The sequence below is a fragment of the Nansenia antarctica genome (genome assembly GCF_963989245.1).
Source record: "Nansenia antarctica genome assembly, chromosome: 6".
Taxonomy (NCBI): domain Eukaryota; kingdom Metazoa; phylum Chordata; class Actinopteri; order Argentiniformes; family Microstomatidae; genus Nansenia; species Nansenia antarctica.
Genome location: NC_137676.1, coordinates 52122697 through 52142412, shown reverse-complemented (window position 1 = coordinate 52142412; position 19716 = coordinate 52122697). Strand labels below are relative to the sequence as shown.

General features: G+C 48.4%; 1 protein-coding gene across 1 annotated transcript in view; it reads right to left on the bottom strand.

The window, feature by feature from the left end:
- Positions 1-2174: 2174 nt before the first annotated feature.
- The window catches only part of micu3a (mitochondrial calcium uptake family, member 3a), a gene marked incomplete at both ends in the record, with an annotated part of 40122 nt that continues 22580 nt past the window's right edge, over positions 2175-19716 (bottom strand). The window contains 7 exon segments of the mRNA XM_080533316.1: positions 2175-2243; positions 3329-3486; positions 5734-5842; positions 12503-12674; positions 13217-13311; positions 16673-16768; positions 19219-19260. Coding sequence (XP_080389442.1) covers positions 2175-2243; positions 3329-3486; positions 5734-5842; positions 12503-12674; positions 13217-13311; positions 16673-16768; positions 19219-19260 — 741 coding nt within the window.

Genomic DNA, 19716 nt, shown 5'->3' with positions numbered 1-19716 from the left:
TTGTAGTTAAGACCTTTTTTATTGGAAATTCTAGGTTATCTCAGTCATGACTATTGATTACAGTAGTAGATACATTGAAACATTGTTTGTGCTCATTGCATTACTATGTTACTTATGAGTACAGTAACATAACAGGGACAGTGTTTTGTCCCCCGCCCCCACCTGTGGTGTATGTCCCCACCTGTCCTACCCGCTGTACATACCTTATGTTTTGTTGTATTGTTCTTCCCATGATGGATGTACGTTTATCTTGTAGATAGTAATAGTTATTTGTCTGTATTATCATGTAGATAGTACTAGTTCTTTTCTTATGTCTGTCTTACATGTAACGATGAATTGAAAATCAAGGACCCCAATTGAAATAAGCCAGTGGCTTTCTTGGGTTTTTATCCTTTTAGTTTGACCTTGTATGTAATATGTACTTTCATGTACCTACTTCTGCAAACATTCTAATAAAGTTTTCAATCAATCAATCAATGCATTCAGTAGATGGAGAGATTGAACCGGTACAACTGAAACCAAAGAGTGTTGCTAAAAAACCAAAACAGCTTCTCTGCATGCTTGTAGAAGGGATGGCGGCCTGGACTGAAACAGTTCTCCTTCCTCCTCCTCTCCCCTAAGCCTTCTCCTTCCTCCTCCTCTCCCCTAAGCCTTCTCCTGGAACCGCTTCCACAGTTGGCGGACATGTCTCCCGGCCTCAGAGCGCACACAGGTGGGGAAGGAAGTGTGTTTCCTGCTCACCTGGTAAATGAGACACAGTGGGTACCATAAAACAGTGCATACAGCACAAGTTCAAGGGATGGACAAACAAAGCTCCCCGCCACTTTGCCCCGGCTAGCTCAGTCGGTAGAACATGAGACTCTTAATCTCGGGGTCGGGGGTTCGAGCCCCATGTTGGGCGCTGGTGTTTTTTTTTTTTTACCGCATTTTCGTTGTCTGGTACTTGTACTCTCCAATGACAATAAAGTTGAAAGTAATCTAATCTGTCTAATCTAGGTGTGTCTCTACGGGGCTGTCCCCACTCCAGGGCTGACACCTACCATACACTGCTGGCCCCAATCATTTACTTTCACACTGATCATTGCTTTTCATACTGTTCTCTCCAGCACTGTTCCAGCCGCTATGGTAGACGGCGTCACTACGGCAGCACGGTACAGCTCAGCTAGGTTGGGTTCTGTCGGTGTGTAAAAGGTCATCATGTGTATGGAGATTGTATGACTTTGTTGGCACGGCAACGACACGTGACGGCAGCTGGTGAAACCGGGAACGAGTCGGCGACCAATCAAATTGAGTTTTATTCCGAAAAATGTCAATAAATATCAATGTTGTTGAAAATCAATGACCCACTCGCTAGTCAAGCCAAAGCATTGCAATGCGATGGATTGGGTGAGTAATCCCCCACTGCTACCTAGTTACTACCTACTTGACATTGTTAGCGAGCTCACGAAACAAGCTGTGTTACTTGACTAGCGAGCGGGTCATTGGATTTTCAACAACTTGATATTTTTCCCAATAAAAGTCGGAACATTTGATCAGGCTGCCGACTCGTTCCCGGTTTCACCAGCTGCTGTCACATATACTACTAATCTAGGAGCTGCATAAAGAGTTGAGAGTACTTCAGGACACGGTGGATCTAGATCTGGAAACAATATGGAGACAATCTGTGATAGATATTGAGCGTCAACGTTTTTACATTCCATTATGTTTTGTGAGATGGAACCTTTGTATTTTATGAATGACTAACTCAAAAATGTCAACATTTAAAAAAATAACACCACACAGGCATTAATAAACACCTAATGGATCAGATTATGTAAAAAACTCAATTTTGACAAAAATGGAGATAGAACCTTAGAATTCTAACGTCACGAATTCCCATTCCCAGGGGACAAGGGAAACCATTGTAGAGTGTTAGTGGTCAGCCAGGGGTTTCCACCTATATATACTGCATATATGTACTATCTATGGGCCCATAGCTCTCACTGTTTACACAGAGGGTGTATACCATAGACATATAGTATATGTATGTCTATGGTCAACACCCTTTGTGTAAATAGTGAGTGCTGAGAGCCCATAGATAAAGTAGTGCATTGGGATAGACTAATGTCTACAGGCCATTGGATAGGTTGTAGGTCGTAGGTCAAGACGAGATAAGGGAGAGGTGTGTGTTATACTTATCTGCCAGCCAGCTCCTTCTTCAGACACGACTTGAAGGAAGTGAATCGCTCGACAGTTTTGTAGCCCTGGGGGGGGTTAGTTAGTCAGCAGCAGAGCGGGAGAATAAAACAGAGGAAGAAAGAGAGAGGGGGGGGGAGAGAGAGAGAAAAGGGGAGTGTTGGGATGCTGTCAGTAATAAGGGAAGCAGGGACTGTGAGGCCAAGAGAAAAAGAGAGTGAGAGCGTTCATTTCTCAACGACTGAAGACAAAAGGTGGAATCATGCTGGAAATTGTTCAGAGGTTCATGCTGGTGTTTCAATTGTACGCATCACTACATACATACATGATTGATAGATAAACGAGTATCATACACAAAAGTTCCATTCAATCCAGGGAGATAGGAAAGTGTAGTGTTGAAATAAGAAACACACATGTACGAGTTGGCTCTTAGATGGCATGTGTTCGGCGATACCTTAAGAGGCCACAAGGTGGCAGTAACAATCTTTGGAAATGTAAGGGGACAGGACTTAAATGTAGGGGGCAGGACAGTAAAATTTCAGATTAGTAGCCTATCATTTTTAACCTCTGCAATAACTGTGTGGCTACATTTCTGTTAGGCAAAAGCCTTAAAACAGTCACCGGTTTAACGCCCGTCGACAAAACTTAACAGCTAAAGCTTGATTCAAATGACATTGGCCCGAGTTTAACATAAAAGAAAATGAGAACATGTAAAATGTGTAGAGGTGAAAACAAAACACCTCTGAGTTTACAACTCTCTCCTTCTCTCTCTCTCTTTATAACTTCATCTTTCTTTCTCTCCCTCACCGTCTCTCTTTCCTTGCCCCCTCTTTTCCCATTTCTCCACTCTCTCCTTCTCTCTCTCTCTCTCTCTTTATATCTTCACCCTTCTTTCTTTCTCTCTCTCAACCTCCCCCTCGCCCTCCCCTCTGTATCTCTCTTTCCTTTCCCCCTCTTTTCCCTCCTTCTCTCTCTCTCTTAATATCTTCACCCTTCTTTCCCTCTCTCACCCTCCCTTTCTCCCTCTCTCTCCCCCCCCCCTCTCTCTCTCTCTCTCACCCTTTCTCCCCCCTCTGTCTCTCTCTACCTGCTCCCCTCTTTGCCCATTTCTCTACTTCCCTCCCTCCCCCCCTCCCCCTCCCCCCCATCCTACCCGTCCTCCACGGTGCAGGCGGTCCTTCATGATGCCGATGAACTCCTTGTAGCTCAGCTGGTCGTCGTGGTCCACGTCGAAGATCTTGAAGATGGTGTTGACCAGGTGGCGGGTCAGCTTCAGACCTGTGGCCACGTACACCGCCCGCGCAAACTCATCTGACGCACAGAGAGAGAGAGAGAGAGAGAGAGAGAGAGAGAGAGGGAGAGAGGGAGAGAGAGAGGGGGTGAGAGAGAGAGAGAGGGAGAGGGAGAGAGAGACAGAGAGAGAGAGAGAGAGAGAGATAGAGAGGGTGAGAGACAGAGAGAGACAGAGAGAGAGAGAGATAGAGAGGGTGAGAGAGAGAGAGAGGGAGAGAGAGAAAACAGAAAGAGATGGAGGACGAAAGAAAAGTCACACAAAGAGGTTACAGAAAGACTGGGGGAATATGCAGTAATTATGACCACATACATACTGTACATATAGATACAGTACACACACAGTACATACATACATTCATACATACCTACCTACCTACCTGCCTGCCTGCCCGCCCGCCCGCACGCACGCACGCACGCAATTTGCATTGGGAGGAGGAGTCTGGGGCAATTCTGCGGGAGTCCATCGAGGAAGGTCTGAGAGGAAGGCCAGGGCACTAAGAACTAAGTATCTTCTCTTCTATCCCCCCCCCCCACCCCCCACCCCGGGGTGCTTGTCTCTTGTATTACTTCTCTACTTTGAGTGCACTTAGCTACTCCTACTTCTGTTAGTCAATTAACCCTCTTCCCCTCTACTGACTAACATCACAATGTGCTTTCTCCCTATTCCTGTTCTTCTTACACTCAGGAGGACACACAGACGCTACATCCCCCCTCGCAACCCTTCCAATACCCACCTTCTTCTACTGACCATGAATCCAGTGCCGCGGGCGGTCTCTGGAACTGCCAGTCAGCGGTCCGGAAAGCAGAGGCTATCTCAGCTTATGCGTCATTTATGGCCCTCAATGTTCTGTCTCACACTGAGATCTGGATCTCACCTCAAAACACAGCTACACCAGCAGCCCTCTCTGACGCCTACTCCTTTTCTCATTCCCCCAGACCCTCTGGTCAAGGGAGAAGCACAGGACTCCTCATCTCGCCTAAGTGGTCACATACTGTCCTTCCCCTGCCACACCTGTCAATATCCTCCTTCGAATTCCATGCTGTTTTTGTCTCCTCCCCTGTCAAACTTCACATTGTTGTCATCTATCGCCCCCCAGGACAGCAGCTCGGTGACTTCCTAGGCGAGATGGATGGCCTTCGCAGCTCCTTCCCTGATGATGGCACTCCGCTCGTACTACTGGGTGACTTCAACTTCCAATCAGAGAAGCTTCTCTCATCTGGAGTACATGACCTTCTCCTCTCCTTCGGCCTTACCCTGTGCCCCTCTCCTCTGACTCATACGGCAGGCAATCAGCTCGACCTTGTCTTCACCAGATCCTCCCACACTTCCAACCTTACTGTTACCCCTCGTCCAGTTTCTGATCATCACTTTGTATCCTTCTAGCCTTCCCCTCAAAACCACCTCTTCCCTGTCTGTCTCTAACCACTTTAGACCCTCCCGTCACAACCTATATACCCTGTCCCCCACCACCCTCTCTTCACAACACTGGCTTCCCGCTGGTGGAATGAGCTCCCCACGGCTGTCAGAACTGCAGAGTCACTACCCATCTTCCGTCGGAGACTGAAGACCCACCTCTTCAGGTTACACCTAACTGCTCCTCCTGAGACTTCTACTGCCCCCCAGCACCGCGTCTCCTGAAGACACCTGATTTTTCCCCTTTACTGTGTCCCCTAAAACTTCTATTGCCCCCCTTGTACTGTTTCTCTGTTTCTCCAGTGTCTATATAATAATATATTTTTAAAAAAGTGTAGGTTTAGAAGATGGCGATAGAAGTAGATTTTTCCTTCTATCACAGAGACTGCCAATGGCCCCGGGCCTGAGCTGGATTATTCTTCCTGCTACGACTGGTGGATTGATGATTCACTTGCTTAGTCAAATGTAGTGAGTGTAAGTCGCTTTGGAATAAGCCGTCTGCTAAATGCCAAACATGTAAATGTAAATCTGGTACATACACAACACACACACACACACACATCCAGAACATACACACACACACAGTACATGTGTATGTATGTACATGTATGTACATCCATCCAGTGCGGGGGGGGGGGGAGTAGAGACATGGGAAAAGAGGGGGGCAGGTAGAGAGAGACAGAGAGGAGAGAGAGGGTGAGAGAGAGACCGAGAGGGAGAGAGAGAGAGACAGAGAGGGAGAGAGAGAGAGACAAAAAGAGAGAGGGTGTGAGAGAGAGAGAAACAAGGGTGAAGATATATAAAGAGAGAGAGAGAAGGAGAGAGTGGAGGCTGACAGGTGAAGCGTCTACCTTGACCAATGGAGCGGCTGGCAAAGTTGTACATCTGCATGGCGATGGCGAAGTCCTCCAGGTTGTTGAGGAACTGGAAGAAGGAGCGGAACTCGTCGAAGGTGATGCCCTGCGTGGACGGGACAGAGACACCCACAGCAACCCGTGACTCACACGTGCACACGTGTACATGTGATGGTGACCAGGGATGTAGTGGAGGAGGGTTAAGAAGCCTTTTTCACCCTTTAACGGTGAATAGCATTGTGACTCGCCTTTTAAAACGTTTTTTGTCAACCACTACATCCCTGTCAACCACGACATTCCCTAGTAGGCAAATGGACTCAAGCTCAGACCCATTCCATGGGTGGAGATGGTATGATCCGGTGACGTCTGAGCCATGCAAGACCCCCCCCCCCCTCCTCCCGTAGCGAATAGTAAGGTCTAGGGTGAAAGTGAGCGGAAGGTGAAGTCAAAAGCTTTTTTTTTTTTCTTCCCTTTTCTTCATTTCAACATAAACATTGCGTGACTTCAGGCCCAAGCTGTTGTTGAAACAAAGGAAATACCACAGAAGGGAAGGTATGAGAGACGGGTACTACATGCCCTCTCATGGTGACAGGCAGCCACATGGTGACAGACACAGACACTCTCTCCCACACAATGCAAGACACGGTGTATAAATATATATTCCACATTTCCATGCAATTTAAAGTGATTGTTTTCTGAGTGGGGCAGTCCCACTCATATTTTTCATTTTTATTGACAGTACAGTATAGATTATGACAGGAAGGATGGGTGAGAGAGAGAGGAGGGATGACATGCAGGATAAGTCCTCGGCCGGAATCGAACCGGGGACCCTGCGGTTACATGGTCGACACTTAACCCGCTACGCCACCTAAGCGCCCCCTATTCACATGCAATTTAGACCAGACATTGCTATTAACCCAATAAAACGACACAGCTAAAGAAATCGTGACACCGAGACACCGAGACACTTTTGACACAAATAATTATTGAACACGGTAACTGAGATGTATTTAATACTTGGTGAAGAAGTCATCGTTTCAATGACGGCTTCAAGACGCTTCCTGTATGAAAGAAGGAATCTCCCACAGTGATCAGGAGGGGCTTTGGCCCGTTCTTCAACACAGACAGTATTTCAATCTTGAAGATGGAGGGCCCGCTGGTGAATCTTGATCTTCAGTTCGTTCCACAAATGTTCTATTGGATTGAAGTCTGGCGATTGACTAGGCCAGTCCAACACCTTTATTTTCTTCCTCTCCAACCGATTGAGAGTCTCCTTTGCAGTATGCTTGGGATCGTTGACCTGCTGGAAGATCCACCCGCGTTTCATCCTCATCATCCTGGTGGTCGGCAACAGATTCTTCTCAAGAAAAGACGGTACATGACTCTTCCCTTCGGTAATTTGAATTCTACCAGTACCATGTGAAGACAAACAGCCCCATACCATGATGCCTCCACCACCGAACTTCACTGTCGCTATGGTATTTTTAGGATCATATGCAGAGCCATTTCTCCTCCAAAATATGGCACGTTGTATTGTTGCCGAAAAGTTTGATTTTTGTCTCGTCTGACCAAACTACATATTCTCCCAGTAATCTACAGGCTTATCCAAATGTTCTGTAGCAAACTTCAAACGAGATTCAACATGCCTTTTCTTCAGTAATGTCAATTCAGTAATGAGTCATCCGGGGTGATGGTGAATGGAGACCTTGGCGGTGGAGTGCGTTGCCTATTGTTTTCTTTGTGACAACTGTACCCGCTGCTTCCAGGTCTTTCTGCAGCTCTGCTTGAGTCCTTGGCTCTTGGGCGACTCTTCTGACTAACTCTCTGACTGCCAGGTCAGACATCTTGTGAGGAGATCCTGTGCGTGGCCGGTTGATGTTCCTTCCACTTGGGGATAACGGCCCCAATTGAACATTTAGGAGTTGAGAAATCCGTCTGTAACCAGTGCCATTACTACGCTGCTCAACAATCTTGTCGCGAAGGTCTTGGGAGAGCTCTTTGCCTCTACCCATCATGAGATGTTTCTTGCAGGAAAGCTTGGTGACAAATGATTTGTTTACTTGCATTCAGATGTGGAAACCTTTTTTCAAAGAGCAGAAACACCAACATGCACTAACCAGGCTGATTCGAATTAGCACAGGTCGGAGAACTGCTTAAGCGTTTTATTGCGTTAATATCAACGTCTGGTCTAAATTCCATGTGAATAGCTGCAATGATAATATGTGGAATACCTATTTCCCCCACTGCATGTGCGGCTTTTGAAACCCCTTGATTGTTAGTCTCTAGGTCTGAAAGTATACAACATTTCAACCAGACAACCTCCCTACAAAATGTATCCACCAAGAACATGCTCCTCAAGTCTGTGCAGGCAGGTCGCTTGTTTCTAGTTGGCTGACTGGGTTCCAACCTGAGTCTCCCGCTCCACCAACATAACATCTTTACTCAGAGACTAAAAAAGAAACTTCCGGGCACAACGCCCACCTCACGGTGGGACATCTCTCACTGGCTGATTCCCATCTGCTACGCGAGCTAAGCGAACACACACATCATTAACGGTGTCCTAAATGCTAAGTGGGATGCTTGGGGTGAAAAAAATCCCTACTGAAGTTGAGATTTTTAAAAACAGATCTTTAAACAGATTTGAAACGGCTACGGTAAGGTTAAGGTTAGGGTTAGGGGAAGGGAAGGGTTATGGAGAAGGTTAGGGTTAGGGTACGGGTAAGGGGGTAGAAGTTAATGTTTAGTGAGTAGTGTCGTCCCAAGGATCCCGTTTAGCGCCTAGCGTAGCGATTAGCAGGAGCCTGGGCTCCCTCCTCAGCCTCTCTGTATCAGTGGAGTGTGTGGACAGATGAGGACAGATGAGGAAGTGCTTAAGCAGTTAGCGAGGGTCTTGCCGGGGCTCTGAGGGGAGAGATAAAGGGAGGTGTAATCACTGGGATAATGCCTTAGACAAACACACTGTAGCCCCGCTGGCTAGCTGCTGTGTCTGTGTGTGTGTGTGTGTGTGTGTGTAAATACAGCCTCACTAGCTGGTGCTGTGTGTGTGTGCGTATGTGTGTGTGTGTGCGTATGTGTGTGTGTGTGTGTGTGTGTGTGTGTGTGTGTGCGTGTGTGTGTGTGTGTGTGTGTGTGTGTGTGTGCTTGTGTGCGTGTGTGTGTGTGTGTGTGTGTAAATACAGCCTCACTAGCTGGTGCTGTGTGTGTGTGTGTGTGTGTGTCCACGCCTACATGAGTGTTTGTGTGTGTTCCCGTGCACGAGTGCGCGCGCGTGTGTGTGTGTGTGTCCACGCCTCCATGAGTGTGTGTGTGTTCCCGTCTGAGCTGTCAACAAAGCCGTTCCCGGGGGGGCGCGGCCCTACCTGCTTGGGCTTCTTTTGACGGCCAGCGAACCCGATCCCTCCAACACAAACAGGCAGGAGCCACCAGCCCCAGCGCACCTCCTCTAGCACACCGGAGCCATTGGTGCTCACCGAAGCATACGCTCTACCTCCTGAAGAACCTTCCAGAACCGACAGCTTCCACCTCAGTGGAACGACAACAACACCCAATAATGAACGTCTCCTCCTCCTCCTACACAACAACAACAACTGCTAATTGAAACTCAAACTGGATGGATATCTGACCTTTCCTTTACCCTGGAGGTTACGGAGATAACAATCTCTGTTGAAATAACACCAACAAACCCCGGGCCGAGTGGACTCTGTACACGAACGAGTGTGTACGATGTTAGATGACGGCGGCGTGAGACAGATGACTGAAGCGGCGTTTTCAAGAGCGAGAGGGGCCGCCTCGTTATCTACGGTTTAGGAAACGGCGTCTGTGGTCGCTTAAGGGAAACACTTGCAAATGTGTGAAGTACGAAATGTCAACAGAATGCAAATGATAGCGCAGTCAGAGTTCAAGTCTGCGCAGTCCCACCAACAGCGTGCCAAGTGTTTCAAGTCTAGGCGATCACCAGCGGTCTTATTCAAATGACTCAAACAATTGTGAGGTAAATGAAAAAACATAAACCAACGTGCCCTGGTAGAAAAGGTTAGATGGTTATGTCAGGACGAGGGACAAACCTCCGGCCTCTTCCAAAAGCGTGAAAAGGGAAATACAAATAAGAGAAATACTGTAATACAATGACACGCTTACAAACCTTACTGTACATGCCCCCCCGTGGTTAAACAACTCACTACATTTGATGGTGAGGAACTGAATGACACTCTCACCTTATCAAAACACTGACTATATGGAACGTTTGGCGAGGGGTGACATTTTTTAAGCGTCTTGCTCTTTCATGTTTTTATTTTATTTTATTGAGTGATTTGATGTTTCAGTTAAAGCAGCACCACTGCCTGAATATTATTATTATTATTATTCTAGGGTTGCAAAATTGGGGGTTTCCATATGGGAACTTTGGAAATGATCAGAAAGCTTACCAAACATACTGGAATTTTGCAACCCTAAGTGAGAACAGAAAGCCTCCTCTCCCGATGTTTTCAACCCCCGTCTTAAACTAACTTTAGTACCTTGTTGAGTGGAGAGAGTCCCTCACGTTCATATGCAGGGAGCTCTTCATTCAAGGTATCTGGCCCACGATTCTCGTTATCTCTGAGCACAAACCTCATTGGGTTCCTACTGTATGTAGTTGAATAAATTACAAAGTTTCGGAGGGGAAAGTGCAGCGTTGACACAAAGGTGTTATTGGTTTGTGTGTTCACCCATAACCCGACCGATACATGCACGAACGGTACATGCAGTACCCCGCAGCTCAATGACACGCATTGATCCGCAATTAGTGGACACAAACGGTTGCATAACATCATAATCGCATCGTAAACAATCGATCGAAAAAGTTTTCAGACAAGGGGGGGAGAGAGAAACCTTCTCCAAAACTTCTCGCAAAAGTGTCTACCTCTCTTCCAAGTTCCAAGCTCCACGCTAAGATCTCAGAACAGGACACGTATCGGCCGACGCCACCTTGTCAATCTGTCAGCACTTCATAGGACAGGTAGGACAATGGGGGGGGGGGGTTGAGTGGGGAACTATTGAGAGGCTGGCCGGTGAGTACCTGGGGGTGTCAGGGGACACTGGTACCAGACCACCGGGTGTCAGCTAGAGGGATGGAAGTGTCAAGATAGAACAAGATGGAGTCACTATCTGATGACCACGGCCAGTGGTGCGTTCAGGTGTGGAGAGAGACAGAGAGAGAGAGGCACACAACAGTAGCCAGGGCCCAGAGGGGGACTTTGTAGGAGGGGGGGGCAAATATAGAGGGTTTGGGGGGGGGGGGCAGGAAGGGCAGAGGGGGGAGTAGGGGTTGGGGGTGTGGCAGGAAAGGTAGGGAAGGTGAATGGGAGAGATGAAGGGGACAGAGGAGGGGGGGGGGGTAGGGGGTGTAAGAGGGTGTGGGTTTCGGGGGTCGTGTTGGTAGTAGGTTGAGGAAGAGGATTGAGGTTAAAATTGGCAGCGTAACTCCTCTGTTGTTAGTTAACTTTATTTGTATAGCACTTTTCCTGCAACCGTTGCAGCTCAAAGTACTCCAATCATTATATAATCCTAATTTAATTATTTAGTCATTTAAAGGCAATATTAGAATAATATGAAAGCATTTGACTCAGGTCTACACAAGAGGGGAGGGAAAGAGAGCTGTGATGGAAATGGAAAGGGGTTCGTTTTAGGAGTTCTGATTTCGCAATGCTGTAAGGCTGGAGGCAACCAGAAATGTGTGTGTGTGTGTGTGTGTGTGTGTGTCTGTCTGTGTGTGTGTGTCTGTCTGTGTGTCTGTGTGTGTGTGTGAGTGTGTATGTGTGTGTGTGTGTGTGTGTGTGTGTGAGTGTGTGTGTGTGTGTATGTGTGTGTGTGTGTGCGTGAGTGTGTCTGTCTGTGTGTCTGTGTGTCTGTGTGTGAGTGTGTATGTGTGTGTGTGTGTGTGCGTGTGTGTGTGTGTGTGTGTGTGTGTGTGAGTGTGTGTGTGTGTGTGTATGTGTGTGTGTGTGTGTGTGTGTGTGTGTGTGTGTGCGTGTGCGTGTGTGTGTGTGCGTGCGTGGGCGTGCGTGCGTTCAATTCAGTTTCTTTTCCCCTCAATGAACAGGGGACAGATTCTTGAGAGAAAGAAGCGTGTGTGAAAGAAGACTGACTGTTACCCATCTTTCTGGGCTCGCCATCTTCTAAAGCTACGCTCTGTCATATCAGATTTCTTGGCTGCTCGACAGTTGCTGCTCGCGTAACTCCTCCCCTGTCGTTTGTTAACTCGACCGACTTTTAGAGCCACTTTTCTCGAGCTGGTCCGAGTGTGTCTCTGCGGTGTCTCTCCGCGGGTGAGTGTGTGTGTGTGAGTGTGTCTCCATCGCTCCAGGCACCTGGCACTGGGGGGTGTGTGTGAGAGGCACCTGTCACTGGGGGGTGTGTGTGAGAGGCACCTGGCACTGGGGGTGTGTGTGAGAGAGAGAGAGGGAGACACACGGTGGCTCACGTGGGGAAGAGTCCTTTGGCGCCATGCGCTGTTTTGTGAACGAATATTGATGTCAGTGTTGCCAGATGGGATTGTTTTCCAGCCTAACCACAGTCTAAAAGCCGCCCGGTGTGATCATAAGTAGCCCAATCTGGCAACACTGATTGACGTGTAAAACGTGTAGGGCGCGAATATAAGATGATTTCGCAACTTTTTCAGCCATATTTCTGGTGAAACCCCCCCCTGTCTTATATTCGGGTCGATACGGTACTAATCTATTCAAATCCACGGTTCCCAAGGTTCTAAGACGGGTTCTGGTTGTGTTACCTTCTCGTCGGGGATGCTCTGGCGCACGTTCTCCAGGTAGCTGCTGATGTTCTCCACGTTGGTGTAGCGCAGCAGGATGCGGGCGAAGTCCTCCTCGCTGATGGTGGTCATGCCCTTGGAGTAGGTCAGGAACTCGATCTCCAGCATCTCCGTCTGGAGGTTGTCCATGAACCTGGGGGGGGTGGGGGGGGCACGGGGTTGTGTGTGTGTGTGTGTGTGGATGTGGGGAGGCAGACGGACGAGAGAAAGAAAGAAAGATGGAGAGGAGACGAGGGAGAGAAAAAAGTCAGACATGAAAATTCTAAAAAAAGACAACAAATGTGGTTGATGATGTGTGTGTGCACGTCGTCGCGTGTGACGTGGCACTAAAGACGACACAACGAATCTCCACGGCGATATACAGTGGGGGAAATACGTATTGAACACATCAACATTTCGTCCAGTAAATGTATTTCCAATGAGCCAATTCAAGTGACATTTGCACCAGACTTTGATATGAACTCAAACCAAAAATCGAACCAAAAATCTAAACATTAAAGTCCATATGTAAATAAAGTTATGTGGAATAACGTGGAATGAAACAGGAAAAAAGCATTGAACACACAAAGAAAAAGCAGCACACCACAGCAAGGAAAGGCAAGGAAAGGCAAGAAAACCATAACTAATTAGGAGGCAACTCTACCTCCAATCGGTGCTAATTCATGTCCACAGTACCTGTAGAAGTCGTCGAAGGTAAGCTCCGCCTTCCCTTTCTTCCCGAAGAAGTGCACCAGCAGCGTGGTGTCAATCATCATGCTCTCGTCCGCCCGCTGCCATTGGTCCAGAGAGGAGGAATGGAGGAGGAGGAGGAGGGGGGTGGGACAAGAAAGCACAATGCAGTGACTGACATAGAAACATAGCTCTCTGATTGGTCGAGGAGTGGGGGGCAAAGGGAGAGGGACGGGGGGGGGGGGCGGGGGGACTGGGGGTGTCATCGATCCAAAACGGCAGCCACGGTCGCCAAACCGGTGTTTGGCGGGTCGCACGTAACGCGCTGTGCATCCAATGAGCAAACAACCAATCATAAGTGAGCTTCCAACCACCGGGCTCCGGGTCTGGGCGAGCTGCCTGCAGAGATCCTGCCGATCTCCAAACCATCCGCATCGACATGGACATGGTGATGACGCCCATCTGGATGGTGTGGAGATCAGATCTGCTGGTGCAGCCCAGACCGGGGGGGGGGGGGGGGTGTTGCAGCAGCGTGACAGGACAGGACCATACAGCGCAGCACATAGACAGATACAGCTGTACAGACAGACAGACACAGACAGACAGACAGAGACATACACAGAGAGAGAGAGAGATCTCAAGTGAAAATAGAGAGAAAGAGAGAGATTGCTGCGGAGACAGACAGACAGACAGACAGTAAGCAGAGAGACACACATATAATATTATGCCACCACATCCCATGCATTTCTGCGCAGGCCAACAGAAACCCACCGCAGAAAGAAACAAACAGAAGAATGCGTGGAGAACGGGAGCAGATCCCACCTTTTTCTAAACGGAAGAGGATCTCAGGTGTCTTTTAGAAATGCCTGTGTTTTTTCGGGTTGAAAAAAAAACTCTTCTACTCTCTCTCACGGTACCAAAGACCACCCCCCACTACCCCCCCTACCCCCCACCTCTCCATACACCTCCCCTTTCCCCTTGCTTGCTTTGTAAGCGATCCCGGATATTTGAAACCAATCGTGGAGGGTTTGAGGTGTTTACGTGTTTGCCAAGGTTTTGTAATCCTCTGCTTTAACACCACCTTAATCCTGAGGAGGAAGGGTCCGGAAAAAAGGGGAAGGAAGAAGGAAGGGGGGTGGGGGGCGTAAGGGGGAAGGGGGAGTGAGGGGGAGGGTTGTTCAGAAAAAGGTGTTTAATCGACCGAGGTGTTTCGCGCAGCAGTTACATACAAGCCAATACCCAGGCCCCCCCCGCCAGAGAGAGAGGGAGCCAGAGTGGGCGATCGATGTGGCCCGAGGACCAATGGCCTTCATCCCCAACCCGCCCCCCCTCCCCCTCGCCATGCCCCGCCCATCCAATCCTGACTCATCATGCTGAGGTAACTCTCTCAAGTCTCTTCGTCAGGGACGGCTCAGAGCATTCAGCCATGTCCATCATCATCATCATCATCATCATCACCATCACGATGCTACGTAGCTACCTCTAGTCTAAAGTCCTATCCGCCGGGGGGGGGAACGTGTCACGTAAAAAAAAGAAAAAAGAAAAGGAGAGATGAAAAGGAGAAAAGTGGATTCCCATTTCCGTTTGACATTTAAACGGGGGGGCACTTTCCCTTTCAGATCATACGGTCGAAAACCCAAATCTGAAATGAAAAAACGAACAAAAACAATCGAAATAACGAGGCGGTGACTTAAAGGTGTGTAGAGACACGTTGACGTACAGATTAATGAAAGACCCGGGGTCAGACTAGGCCCGCCGTCATAAAAACGACATCACGTACTGGGGGGACTTCACGTCCCCTGTCTGAGGTGTCCTGATTCACTTGTGTCCCCCTTTGATTGGTCTGTTATTACCGCCAAATAAACACAATCATCACAATCCCCCTGGAACTGACACTCTCCTTCAAACAGCTACACCCCCCTCTCCCCCTCTATGACACACACTTTGCTCTCGCACCAGGCTAGACGACACACATCTGTTTACTCGGAAGACTTTTCTTCTTCTTCTTCTTCTTCTTCCTTTCCCTCTCTTTCTCTCTCTCTACTGGAAGCGCGAGGTCATCGTGGAACGCCTCCCTGGTTCCTGGAAGTTCGGGAGAGCGCGAGTGTGAGCTCATCGCCGGGTCGTCTCGTCACACACACCCACCCACCGGTGTGTGAGTCGGCACCTGGTTAGTGCGTGTGTGTGTGTGTGTGTGTGTGTGTACACGCCGTGGCCTTTGATCTCTTAAGCGGAGGTGAAAAACAGTGATTACTGATGTCAGCTCTCAACCCCCCCCCCCCCCCTCCCTCCCTCCCCTCCTCCCTCCCTCCCTCCCTCCCTCCCTCCCCCCCCCCCCCTTCTCTCCCTCTACTGAGTAACACTTAAGGAGGAAACCCTTGTCTGGGCCTTGTAGTCAGACAGTCAGTCACTCCTGACACAGACCAACACAACGAAGAGCTAATGGTGACTAATCTACGACAGAGTAGCTGAACGGAGTAAATAATACATTCCACCCCCTCCCCCCTCCTCCCTCCCCCCTCCTCCCTCTCTCTCTCTCTCCCTCCCTCCCTCCCTCTCTCCCTCCCTACCTCCGCCTGACGAGCCCGCCTAGTGCTTTGACATCCCAGGGATCAAAGGGGGCCAGTCTATGTAAATACAGGTCATCACCATTATCTCAGCAGTGTCATTATCTCTTCTGTTAGCTTCCGTCGCTAGCCCCGCGATTAGCCATTAGCGTCTGGAAAACAAATCATCGGACCTGCCCCGTCAGCCCCCGGTAAAGGTGGAGCGTTTTGGGTCGTGATGATTTCGGGTATCGAGGTGCTCAAACCGCTTCATTTTGTCGGGACTGCGTGTGCTGTTATGGCGTAGGCGGAGGAGGTGGAGTTTGTTGTTGTTCATATGGAGGGACAATCACAGACATCTTTTTTTTTCTAAACATCCGCCACTGACAAACAAATATACAAATCTATACAGTAGCCACAAAGGAACGACACATTGAGACACGTACAGAAGCATACCAAGGCAAGTACAGAGGGGAATTAACACCGATAGACACAGAAGATTATAAAGACAAAAATGGGTTATTGAAACATAGACATTTGAATCAAAAACATCTGACACACGGAAACTACGAGACTAGAATGACGTCGGTGTCCTACGGATGGGTCACAACCAAGGGAAGGATATCTACTGAAACAAAATCGGATGGATCGACAGACGATGATGAGGTGATGCATCGATATAAACTAACTAGAAGAGGCTTGTTAGAGGAGTGACACAAACAAATAAATGAATCTAAAAGGTTGAGGGGGGGGGGGGAGGAGGGTGGTTGGATAGAGGACAGATATACCTCTTCCACACCTTCATAAAAAAATCAACTAATCGATGTGGAGAAAGCAGAAAAGAAGGGAGGAGGGAGAGGTGGAATGGGAAGGTGGATGGATGGATGGACGGAGGAGGAGGTAGCTACAGTTATACCTCTGTCAGGTCAGAAAAGAGGGCTTGACTCGCGCCTCGCCTCAAGACGTCCCAATAGCTCCTGGTCACAACCTCCTGACTGTCTTTTTTAACCACCTGTAGGAGCGTTTATACCAGAAGAGCAGCCGTTAGCGGTTAGCATTAGTGGTTAGCATTAGTATATGGTTTAAAAAAGAACAAGGCGAGAGAGAGCGTTGTCTTACGACAGGTAACCATAGACTGTCTAGGTTGTGCGAGTCGTACTCGAATGAGGACCCCTGTCTTAAGACAATGGGGGGAGGGGGGGGGAGATAGAGGAGGTTTGAGAGGGGGAGAATGTGTCTCTGAATTCATTGAAAAGGCGAATCGACATCAAATCAAAGATAGTGGGATTCTATATGGAGGGGTCTGGTTAGTGATATGCTAATTGGATGGGGGATCGGGGGGGGGGGGGGGGGGGTATATCAAAACAGCAGGTCGACGGATCTGTCGTCATATCTAAGAGTTGTCAAAACCTCCTCCTTCCAACCCCTCGACAAGGCAACCTGAAGCTCTCAACGAAGGTGTGTCGTTTATTCGAAAGTTGTATATTTTGTTTCCTAAATGACCCCTTCACATAGATGAGTCACACGTGAATGATTCCGGGAGTGATTCCAGGCTAACCACAACCTACAGTAAGTCTCAATTCTAGTCAATTGACATGAGTGGTGTGTGACTATTATTTTATTGTTTTACTTAATACACTTGCTCTCAAATGTATAGACTGTATAAACGACTACTTGTCTTATCAATTCAACATCATACAACATTCAATTTTTCCTCTCACCTGTCACCCCTTTTGAGAAAGCCCATTTCACCTCCCCCGTATCTACTGAACCCCTACACACTACCTGTTAGCACACACTCCGCCACACACTGTGTTCTGACATGGACGCCCACCCACCCTGTCTCTCTCTCTCTCTGGGGGGAGTACAGTGGCGGCCATTTTAACCTGACCCTGCCATCCCGACATCAGAGGGACAGCGCCATCGTCCATCACGTTACTGACAGGACAGTGCTCTGGTCCTCTTGTGTGGATGTGTGTGTGAGTGTGTGTGTGTGTGTGTGTGTGTGTGTGTGTGAGTGTTTGTGTGTGTAATTGTCTGTGTGAGTGTGCGTGTGTGTGTGTGTATGTGTGCGTGTGTGTGTGCGTGCATGTGTGTGTGCGTGCGTGTGTGTGTGTGTGTGTGTGTGTGTGGGTGTGGGTGTTTGAAACGAACATGTGCATTAAGCCTCAGGAGAAGAAAGGCCTCTCGTCCAAACACGGCCAAGTGGATTCTGATCTCCCTCCCTGAGAGCTTTCTGTGGGTAGCACGCTAACATCTCCCAGAGAGGGGAGGGGGAGGTCTATAACCTCTGGAGGTAGGTCTATAACCTCTGGAGGTAGGTCTATAACCTCTGGAGGTAGGTCTATAACCTCTGGAGGTAGGTCTATAACCACTGGAGGTAGGTCTATAACCTCTGGAGGTAGGTCTATAACCTCTGGAGGTAGGTCTATAACCTCTGGAGGTAGGTAGGTCTATAACCACTGGAGGTAGGTCTCTAAGTAGAATACATAGAACAAGCGTCTCCCTGAGACTCCTCCATATGGCTAACATGGTAGTCTATGAATTTTCTTTTCCACGGTTTGAGTCTCGTTTGACATCCCAAAACGTGTACAACATCGTACAGTGAACGTCGTAGAGCGTCGCCCACACTTCGTAGACAACGCTTGTTTCTCAAACTCGTACTGGATTGCTATCGCGGCCAGGTTTCTCCCACGAGAAAGAGATTTTAGTCTGCCTGGTTAAATAAAGGTGAAATAAAAAATAAATAAAAATAAACTTCACAGAGGGTGCTGACTACATCAAGGGCGCTGACGTCATAAATGGTGCCAGACTTGAAAGGGCTCTCTTCATAGAACGTGCTTACTTTATCAAGGTTCTTACTTCATAAAGGGTGCCTACTAACTAAAGGCGCTTACTTCATAGATGGGTGCTGTCCGTCACAGATATAGATTATTATTTCATCATTGCGTATTCCATAAAGGGTGCTGATGTCATGAAGAGTGCTATACTTCTTCTACTAAAAAAGTGTCTTACTTCAAAAAAGAGTGTGATCACATCAAGAAGAAGAGTTGTTATGTTACTACCAAATGTGCTACCAAAACACCCCTCCCATCCCCTCCGGCCACCCTCCCCCCGGCCCCCCTCCCCACACAAACACAAACGGCCCATTCTATTTCGAGCGAGAGTGGTGTTTCGACTCGTTCCAAATCAAATCATTATCTATCGTGGAAGTCTTTCTCCCTGACCTCCTCAATCTATTACTCTTCCACCCCCCCCCCCCCCCCCCCTCCATCCCTACATCCCTCCATCCCTCGGCCCCTCCACCAACATCCCCCAATCAATCACTCCATCAGATCTGACAAGACGGACAAACGTGGGGTCATCCTACGTCCATTGATCTCTAGAACATCTATTTCTATGCATTCCAGATCTACGGGGGGGTGCCGGGGGGGGGAGGGTGGAGTCGGGGTTGATACATACACTGTTGACTGGAGCAACTTGATATCCATACAGCTGCATACTCTTACACACAGGGACAGCAGCATGCGGTCGAAAAAGGGAGGGAGGAAGAGGAGGAAGAAGAAGAGAAGGACAGAGACATGTTAGTACATGCGAGGAACAAGGAACAAGGACGTGGCTCTAGTGGTCACAGGAGGAGTAAGACTGTTACCATGGCGATAAGGCTGTTACCATGTCGATAAGGCTGTTACCATGTCGATAAGGCTGTTACCATGCTGCCGATAAGGCTGTTACCATGCCGATAAGGCTGTTACCATGTCAATAAGGCTGAACTACGGGGCACAAACACACTGGTGTGTACCTATACATGTGTACTGGTGTGTACCTATACATGTGTACTGGTGTGTACCGTTTGCTACTGATCGTATCTCAACAGTAAGGATGTCACACCTGGAGGAGAGAAAACAAGGGGGTGGAGACTGGTGTGTGTTCATAGCACACTAAACAACACATCATGAT